This window comes from Cynoglossus semilaevis, chromosome 14 (genome assembly GCF_000523025.1).
Source record: "Cynoglossus semilaevis isolate Cse_v1.0 chromosome 14, Cse_v1.0, whole genome shotgun sequence".
Lineage (NCBI taxonomy): Eukaryota > Metazoa > Chordata > Actinopteri > Pleuronectiformes > Cynoglossidae > Cynoglossus > Cynoglossus semilaevis.
Genome location: NC_024320.1, coordinates 5,527,285 through 5,536,252, shown reverse-complemented (window position 1 = coordinate 5,536,252; position 8,968 = coordinate 5,527,285). Strand labels below are relative to the sequence as shown.

General features: G+C 39.7%; 2 protein-coding genes across 9 annotated transcripts in view; one reads left to right on the top strand and one right to left on the bottom strand.

Moving 5' to 3' along the window:
• The window catches only part of taf1c (TATA-box binding protein associated factor, RNA polymerase I subunit C), an 8,789-nt gene extending 4,965 nt beyond the window's left edge, over positions 1-3,824 (bottom strand). Inside the window, exons 1-7 of one of the 6 annotated variants that reach the window (XM_008324613.3) lie at positions 3,229-3,824; positions 2,007-2,118; positions 1,793-1,842; positions 1,294-1,389; positions 1,051-1,118; positions 738-976; positions 94-183 (exon numbers count right to left, since the gene is read on the bottom strand). In XM_008324613.3, the coding sequence (XP_008322835.1) occupies positions 94-183; positions 738-976; positions 1,051-1,118; positions 1,294-1,389; positions 1,793-1,842; positions 2,007-2,118; positions 3,229-3,366 (793 nt within the window). In that variant the 5' untranslated portion in view covers positions 3,367-3,824. Of the gene's footprint in view, positions 1-51; positions 184-737; positions 977-1,050; positions 1,119-1,293; positions 1,390-1,792; positions 1,843-2,006; positions 2,119-3,228 lie in introns of those variants that run through there. The other 5 variants (XM_008324612.3, XM_025061952.1, XM_025061953.1 and 2 more) reach the window with 5 other exon arrangements.
• A 343-nt stretch (positions 3,825-4,167) lies between these two features.
• Positions 4,168-8,968, top strand: part of pum3 (pumilio RNA-binding family member 3) — a 5,588-nt gene continuing 787 nt past the window's right edge. The window contains exons 1-17 of one of the 3 annotated variants that reach the window (XM_025061958.1): positions 4,168-4,304; positions 4,601-4,690; positions 4,827-5,021; positions 5,124-5,289; positions 5,462-5,537; positions 5,633-5,726; positions 6,052-6,118; positions 6,204-6,378; positions 6,469-6,572; positions 6,927-7,005; positions 7,118-7,216; positions 7,413-7,466; positions 7,573-7,653; positions 7,878-8,020; positions 8,187-8,409; positions 8,737-8,824; positions 8,965-8,968. The exon at positions 8,965-8,968 is cut by the window's right edge and continues 87 nt beyond it. In XM_025061958.1, the coding sequence (XP_024917726.1) occupies positions 4,615-4,690; positions 4,827-5,021; positions 5,124-5,289; positions 5,462-5,537; positions 5,633-5,726; positions 6,052-6,118; positions 6,204-6,378; positions 6,469-6,572; positions 6,927-7,005; positions 7,118-7,216; positions 7,413-7,466; positions 7,573-7,653; positions 7,878-8,020; positions 8,187-8,409; positions 8,737-8,824; positions 8,965-8,968 (1,724 nt within the window). In that variant the 5' untranslated portion in view covers positions 4,168-4,304; positions 4,601-4,614. Of the gene's footprint in view, positions 4,419-4,600; positions 4,691-4,826; positions 5,022-5,123; positions 5,290-5,461; positions 5,538-5,632; positions 5,727-6,051; positions 6,119-6,203; positions 6,379-6,468; positions 6,573-6,926; positions 7,006-7,117; positions 7,217-7,412; positions 7,467-7,572; positions 7,654-7,877; positions 8,021-8,186; positions 8,410-8,736; positions 8,860-8,964 lie in introns of those variants that run through there. The other 2 variants (XM_025061957.1, XM_025061956.1) reach the window with 2 other exon arrangements.

Below are 8,968 nucleotides of genomic sequence, written 5' to 3'. Positions count from 1 at the left end.
CAGAGGAAGTTAATTTTTCATAAATGAGGCAAGAAGTGTCTGCAGCATTACAAGTATTGAGTAGAGAGGCAGAGCTGATCTGTCTGATGGGACCTTTTAGCTGGAACTTGAAGGACCCACTACTGCTACAGCTGAAAACAGAGGGACCCTCTCTGTCGTGCTGCAACGCAACTCTGTGTAAGTCTGGAAAACTGCGTTAAGAAGAACAGACAAATGCCACTTTTCTAGTCTTCATGATCCTGGGATACACCCATTTTAGAGATAGCATATGGAATTACTTTTCACATGGTTATTAATGAAACTAAATTGTTCTTAAAACTGGTATTTCAGCACTTATGGATCATTTATGACAAAGTGACAGCCATTGAACCATTGTCTTAGAGAAAATCAGTGGTTTTGTCTCAAAGGGACAAATATACTGCAGGTCTACTGATGCCCATTATAGTCATGTTGACTCAGCTACATAATTATGGACAAGAAAATAAAAAAAAATAGTAACAAAATAACAGATCTGAGTTACAGATATAAATACATAAACAAATACTGTATGTAAACAAACAGTTTTCTATATTGGCTTCTGAATGGGAGAGTAAACTATTGGCAAACTGCAGCTACCAGTAGTAGTCTGTGTAGCAGTATAACTATGCCTTTGCTCTTGCAGTTACAGTCGGAACATAACATGTGAAATTTGGTCTAAACAAGTGGTTCTCAAACTACGGTACTTTGAATATGGATACTGAATTGGCTGAGTCCCATGTTTCCAGGGTAAAGGAGGAAGCCATAGCCACTCTGAGAGGAGGGGATAAAATCCAGAGCGCCACCTGTGGTAGTTTCAGAGAAGAGCATGCGGTCTCTCTGGTGAGCCAGCTCCTCGTGCAGCAGAGAACCCAGCAGCTCTGCTGGGATGGAGGGAACCACATCCCACAGCAGTGAGCTGTACTTGTTCAACCTTCTAGTGAAATGTGAAAATGGACAACTGTAGAACAAAGACACACAGTGTTAAAATATAAAACAAAAGTCAGATCCATGACCACCGTCACATCCCCTCACCATTTATAATTGAGTCTATCTAGACCTTTCATCACCCTCCACATGTGCACAGCGTTTTTTCGGGTTTTCTTAAATAAAAAAAAAAAGAACAGACAGCACACACACATTAAAGTGGGGAAAAAAACAAACAAACAAGACTGCAACAAAGATCTGATGAACAATGCTGTAAATATTTCCTCATGTGCAACATGCTTTGTGTTGCCCACTGTAAAGACTTTGACAGAATGTTGTTGTGAAACACACCTCAGTTGGTCCTTTTTTAAAGTTGAAGTTTTCCCCCAGAATTTCAGCCATGCATCCAAAGGCATCATGGCTGTGATCCATGTAAAAGCTCTCCATCTAATCACATATTTCAAAATGCTTTGTCTATTACAGGTAAAAAACATAAAAGTAGCTCATGTTTTGGCGATCAGAATTAAAAAAAGTACTACTACAAAAAAATTGGAAAAAATCCCTTTCCAAATTCATGTATCATTCAACAAATAGAACAAAACTAGCTATAATTTTATAAAATAATGATGAAGTGAGTTCTGCAAACACAGACACAGCAACAAATACACATTAGCAAAGAATAATACTGTTAGTGACAACTTTTGATAAACGCAATAATGGAAAATGTCAAATGTATACATTTAAATCTTATTTAAGTCATCAAATGATTCTGCAACCATAGGTTGTAGCAGATGTTTACCGTTTACAATCAGTTCAAGAGTGCTTGTTTTTGTTTAACTGCAACACTCACCTGTTCTCTAAAGTCCAGAGGATCTGGAAGTTTTGTTGGCCACGTAAATGCTGGAGGGAGTGGAGGTGAGGAGTGATTCTTGTTAAATCTTTTTTTAATTTATTATTATTTTAGTTATTATTATAACTTATTATTATTATTTTAGTAAAAAGCTGCTCCTGTCAGAGAGAATACTCCATTCAACAGAGACATCAATCCGCTAAGAAGGACTCACCTTTTTTAGGAGACAGGAGCGGAAGTGGAACAGGTTCGGTGTGACACCAGGTCTGTGTGCTGACCTGATGCCTGGACAGAAACTTCCAACTGGACTGAGCACCAGGGTTGCCCTAAAAACACATACAATCTGTTATTTAAGAAAAAAGGAAATGCCTAAATATAGGTACAACATAAAAAAAACTAAAATATTAACTTTTTGCAAAATATTTTTTGAGAGGTAGGAAAAAATATGATTCACAAAATGTAGGGGGAAAAAAGTTATCCAAAAACAGCTACATTGGTCAAATGTGAGAGTGAACTACTTGTCATTGTGACACTGCACACCACGAAATGTAACATCTGCGTTTTACTCAGCACTAAAGTGAGCCTGGGGCAGCTCAAGCTCCTGGGGAGCAATGTGTGGGGACGGTGCCATGCTCAGAGCACATCAACTACCAATGCACTTAGACGTTTGAGCAAATACAACATATACATAATATAACAGCAACTAATTGCTAATATAACAAACTGTGAGTTAAGCTACAGCGGTCAGTAATATTACTAAAAAACCTAACAGATAATTTAAGATATCTGTAGCGCAACAAAACACAAGTGATGTCAACATGAGCTCTTTTATTATTTTTTTAACTGCTGCAGGGGAAAAAAGCAACGAGTAAAAGGCAAAATAAAGGTAAAGGTTGGACTATTTACATTATTTAACAAAGATTACTTCGCTAGGTATAAATTAAATATTAGTGGTTAGTCCATAACTAAAGGATAACTAAAGTTCAATCAAAAATGGGCAACACTAAAAATGTTAAAACACAAAACTCACAGGAATGATGTTTTTGATAGTTCTAAAAAATAAATATATATTCTTTTGAAACACAATAACCTCAAACAGACATGTTTCGCCTTCGTAGTGTGACGGAGGAAATGGATAGCATAACAAACGAACCCCTGGTGGACTTTAAGATGCTATTCAAAAAACAACAGAACATAGTAGCCCAAAAAAATGAATTTAAAGCATCTCTTCATCTGCACAATTTGAGGTTGTTTGTAACTGAGGTAAAGATGACATATGAAAGAAGGGTAAAGTTATTTAAATGGTTAACCAACGGGTCAAGAAAGGTTGAGAAATTTTGGTTGAGAAACAACCAAAAATAGAAAGGCCTAATTTCCTGCAACGAAACATCTTGGATGTGGCGTGTTAAGTTCATCTGACATTTAAAAATACTAACCTGAAGAGAGACTCTCCCATATTCTCCCCACGTTCCAGCGTTATGTAACACCACTTTATCTGGAGGTCCAGAGTTATAAAAAAATGGAAACAATTGCTGTGGGAACTGGAAATCCATTTGTACGGTGTTATCTTGCATCTGAATTAAAAACAGTCGTCATTTTCCTTCTCGTGTCACTGCCAACATGTCTGGACATGTTGTTGGTCCGGAGGCTAACGTTAGCCAGTAACCTCCGGTTCGCTCTTCAGACACATTTTACCACTGCCTTGTTTAGCATGACATGCTTAGAACAGTTTCAGTTACAATTCGCGGAAACCAACCGTAACCAGTTCTCGCCTAAACACCTCAAAAATTGGCGTAATAACCTCAAATTAGCATTTAATCCATCAACACGTGCAGAACAGAATAGTAGCACAAGGTTTAAGAGCGCGAGATTTCAGAAACCCGAAAAGTCTGTAGTTGCGTCATCACGTAGGCGTCGAATTGGTACGCCAGACAGAAGGCCACCATGATGGTCCGGTCAACATCACACGTAAACACGGGCGAGTTAACGCAAAATAACTTATGGGCTAAGTGGAAAAGTAATAAACACCAGCAATACTATTTTAGAATGCCAAAGTTTTTTGAAATACTAATAATAAAAAAATGAAATAAAAATGTATCCAACGAAGAAAAACATTTCGGAAAAACTACAACGCTAGACGTAGACTTGTTTTATTTTTAAACATTCTGTCGACAATTTATGCTATATTAAATGTATCTGTGCTTTTTAAATTTAACATAAAAATGTTTTGTAAAAACATAAAACATTATGAAACAGAAATAAAAACTATTAAAATTAGCATTAGCATTTCAGGATATGTTTTACCATGGCAAAACAATGACTTCCTACATCACTGTTTTTTGGGGTTTTTTTTAAATCGTAAAATAAGCTTTACGTTTACATGTCGCGACGATGCACTTCATTTTACGGTATTAACTGGCGAACGCCGATTGGCCTTCTTGTGCCGTAAACTAGTGTCGTAACGGAACGCGTGGAAAAAGTGCACAGCCTTGGAGCAGCGTGTTTGGATAATGTGAGTTACTAATCTTAAATAACACATTTATTTTGTCGTCTAATCATATTTAACAGTTAGGTCAAGTTCCTCCATAGACCTCACCTGTAAACCTGGAAGTCCTCTATATTAAATGTACGATCTATTGTGCCGCAGTAGTTTCTGTGAAATTCTGATTAAAACCCAAATCCGTCATATTTAATGCAGATTTAAAAACATATATTTTGGTTTAAATTACTTTATGTAATACGCAAATTGATGATTTGTATCTGTTATTGCGTAATTGTTTATGTTCTGTCTGTTTGTCTGTAATTTAGTGACGTACTTCAGAATGGAGGCCAGACCCAAAAAACCCTTTTCTGCTAAAGGTGTGAAGAAACAGAAGTTTTCACAGAATGGATCAGGAGGTGTGTTGGCACATCAGAATTTTGGTGTTTACATGGTTTTCTTTCACTAGTTTATCCATCCATTTTGTCCTAAAAGTGGAATTATTCTTTGGGTTATTGTGATCATGTTGTTATTGCTCTGCCCTGCTGTTTATAGATTCTACAGGTACCAAGTTTGTAAGGAAACCAGGGGGCAAACCAGGGGGCAAACCAGGAGTGAAGAAGCCCTTCAAACCATTCAACAACACAGGGAAAACTAGAGTTGGTGGCAACAAAGATGAGAAGTTCAAGTTTTCCAAAGCTGGAGCAGGACAGAGGAAAAGGAAAATGACTGCTGGGGAAGAGAGCGAGGGTAAGGTTTAAATTTTTTTTCTAGTTTTTTTTGTCAGTATGATTGATGCTTTATTTGAATGTGATTTTACTTCCCGGATTTTCACGACTGACATTACTGAAGCAGGTCAGGCTGTGAAGAAGCTGAAGAAGCAAATGACCAAGGAGGAGCTGAAGTTGAACAGGCAGCAGAGAAAGAAAGACTTGAAGCAGAGTCGGCAGCAGGCAGAGAGGAAAGACATGTTCCTCATCATCACTCAGTCCAAACAGATCTGGGCTGAACTCCGCAGGTCAGAGATTACTTAATGTCTTTCTTTTATATTTTGTCTTGGTGACAGTCACGGGTCCTGAAGGGTTCATGTCTGACAAATGGTGTTTGTGTTTGAAGGAACCTTTTGCAGGACATTTTCCAAATACAGGTTTACAAAAGTAACAACAGTTTCTTTTTCTGTGTTCTAACAGGAAGAACTGTGACAACGACACGAAAAAGAAATCAATGAAGCAACTTCATGATCTGCTCCGTGGGAAAATTAAACAGGTGAGATTGGATCTGGAATTTTTGTCGTCATTATCTTGTAAGGTTTCTCTGCAGTGGAGTGACAACAATGTGATTCTTCTTCTTCTTGCCTGTAGATGGCGTTTGCTCACGACTCTGTAAGAGTGCTGCAGTGTTTTGTGCAGTTTGGCAGCCATGAGCAGAGGCAAGAAGTGTTCGATGAACTAAAGGGTGAAGAGCCAGATTCACATTCTTTTTTTGTATAAAGGATGTAGAAATGAAAATCTAATTTCGGTTCACTGTCAGCCATCTCTTGTGTTTATCATTGACTTTCATATTTAAAATGATTGGAACACCATCTTTTGGATATTTTATATAGCTGTTGCTACCTTACTTTATCATATCTGTGTAAAAAAGTTTGGGTTGTTTTTGCCAGTTATTCCTAAATTACACTTGAAACCATGTATTGTAGTATTTTGGCTGACATTTAGCTGTTAATGTTAGATCTGTATGTTGGACTGTAAGTATTCAAGCCTCGTCTCTCGGTTGTTTCCAGATGACATCATCAGTTTATGTAAGTCTCAGTACGGACGACACGTGGTGAAGAAGCTGCTTATGTACGGGTGAGTTCGCCAAGGCCATTCTTCTTCAACGTTCTCACAAATGCTACTGAATACGCTTGTTTAAACTGTTGATATTCTGCAAAAGGAACAAGGAGGTAGTGGCATCTGTGATGCAAACGTTCAAAGGTCACGTGAGGCCGATGCTTCGTCACGCCGCCGCCTCATCGATCATCGAGTACGCCTACAACGACAAAGCTGTGCTGGCTCAGAGACAGATGCTCACAGAGGAATTGTATGGAAACACTTTCATCATCTGCAAGGTAAGTCAGGGACAAAGACATTCTCATGAATAATGATGTCACATGATCATGTCAGAATCACCATCTTTGTCTGTACGACGGTGTTGTCAGTCGTCAGTGTGTAACAGCTTAGAAAAAGTAGCAGAGGAACATTCTGGAAAAATGAGCAGCATCATCGACGAGATGAAGCAGATCCTCACCCCCATGGCTCAGAAGTAAGATGTAAAAATATATTTATATATAAAATGAAACCACTCAGCAGTTGCGTCCTGATGAAAGCTGCCCTTAATATATTTATTTATTCTTTAACTTTAAATATTCAAAGTACCATTGAGTAGTTTAATGTGATTAAATGAATTCGTTTTTTAAATATGAAGCTCTGTAATAAATGATGATTAATTTGATTAATTTTGATCAAATATCTAAATTTGACACAAAGAAAACAGACAGCTGTGATTCAGCAACAAACAAAATAGTGACTAGTTTTTGGTTTGGACGGCTGTGTTGGTTTGACTTGATATAATGGCAGCTTCTGTTGTCCTGCAGCTAAAGTTAGATGTCTGTTTCAGGGAGCAGGTCATCAAACACTCTCTGGTCCACAAAGTTTTCATGGACTTTTTCCAGTTTGCTCCAGACAAACCCAGAACGGTGAGAAATCCCAACAACACCACCTCAGCTTCTTATTTGTTGTTTTTTAATTTATCGTCCTCGTGCTTGTAGAATCAGTTCTGAAAAAAACTGTTTTCTCTGATCCGAGCAGGAAATGATTGAGTCCATCAGAGAGTCTGTGGTCTACATGGCTCACACACACGACGGAGCCCGAGTTGCCATGAACTGTCTGTGGCACGGGGCGGCCAAGGTCTTTGCACACACACACCCTGTCCTCCTCAGTGTCTCCCCCTCTAACCTCCTTCTTTTCATCCTCCTCTTCGATACACTCCCTCTGACCTTCTCCTCTTCCTCAGTGTCTTTCCCTCTGACTTCCTCTTCCCCCTGCCCCATGTCTCTCTCTCGGACTTCCATCTCCTCCTAATCCTGTTGCTTCGACCTTTCAGGACAGAAAGGTCATCATAAAGACCATGAAGACGTACATGGTGAAGTTTGCTACAGTGAGTTCCCCAAACTGATGGTTATTATTGGTTCTTGATCAGCAGATCAGTTCAAAGTGGACTTCACTTTGTTATGGGGTGTTGAAGTTCTCTTGTTGGTCCACAGGGGGAGTTCAGTCACCTGGTTCTTCTGGCCATGTTTGACTGTGTGGACGACACTAAACTGGTGAAACAGGCCGTCCTGTCTGTGAGTATTGTTAGTTTGATGTCATCAGCTGTTAAATTCACATGGACTGGACTTCATGAATGGACCTGGTCTTCAGATCATGAACCAGACTCCACCACCAGCTCCTTACTTACCATCATTACTAATTACTATCAGTTATGGTCCAGGAACTGTTCAGTACTAGTGCTGTTGTTTAATCCCGTTTTCTGTTCAACTGGCCTCACCTGATCCTGGTTCCTGTGCAGGAGATTCTGTCGTCTCTGGACGAGGTCATCAATAACAAATATGGAAAGAAGGTTCTGTTGTATCTGCTCAGTCCCAGAGATCCAGCTCATCTGCTGCCAGAGATCATCAAAGTTCTGGAGAAAGGAGACGGAAATGTACACAGGTAAATGACAACAAAAAGTTACTATGGCAACAGGAGCTGCAGCCTCCTCGTAGTAATAACTGTTACACCATGAACACGAAATCTTCTGTGTGCTGTAAACCAACCAGGGGACATGTTTGAATCCCAGTGGGCGGAGTCAGTAATTGTTTCTTTTTTTGCTCCTCAGTAAAAAAGACGTAGCCATTCGTAGAAAGGAGCTCCTGGAGGCTGTCTCTCCTTCTCTGCTGGAGTACCTGCACGAACATGCCGCTACCATGGCGTTGGAAAAGGCCAGCAGCGTCACAGTCAGTGATATCCTGGGCTCGGCCTGTGGTGACCTACGACCTGCCATGACCGCTGTGGCTCAGCTGGCCAATCAGGAGCTGAAACCTGGAGGAATCGGGGGAGAGGTAGATGTTCTATTTAGAACTCAACTTTAAAGGCAGTGAAGAATTTTTCCACCTCCATTTGTAGATATGATGATTGTAGACCTGAACTACCTGGACCTTCAGACACACATCTGCAGCTGTGACACTGTCACTTTCATTGTTGTCACTGGTATTGTCAAACACCCACTTTGGAAACCACTGACTTAAGCTGTAGATTTTATCATACCACCAGCAGCCCTACAGCAGCGGATACATCACCAGGAGTCACTTAAAATCTTGAATTTTTTTGGGTATTAATTATTTTGTCTTTGTTTGTGCTGACCTCTGTTTTCCTTTTGTTCTCTGCAGCTTCACATGGCAGAACATCCAGCGGGTCACCTGGTGCTGAAGTGGCTCATCGAGCAGGACGCCACTCTGGCCGAGGCTGGCAAAGAAGGTAAAGAAACATTGGTCTAATTTTTTAGACGATATTAACCAAACATAAAGGTCAGGAGAATAAAACGTGTTTATGAAATCTGTCACTGAAATATAATCAGCCTCTAATCTTCATTTCTACATCTCTGCTGCCCCCTAGAGCGTT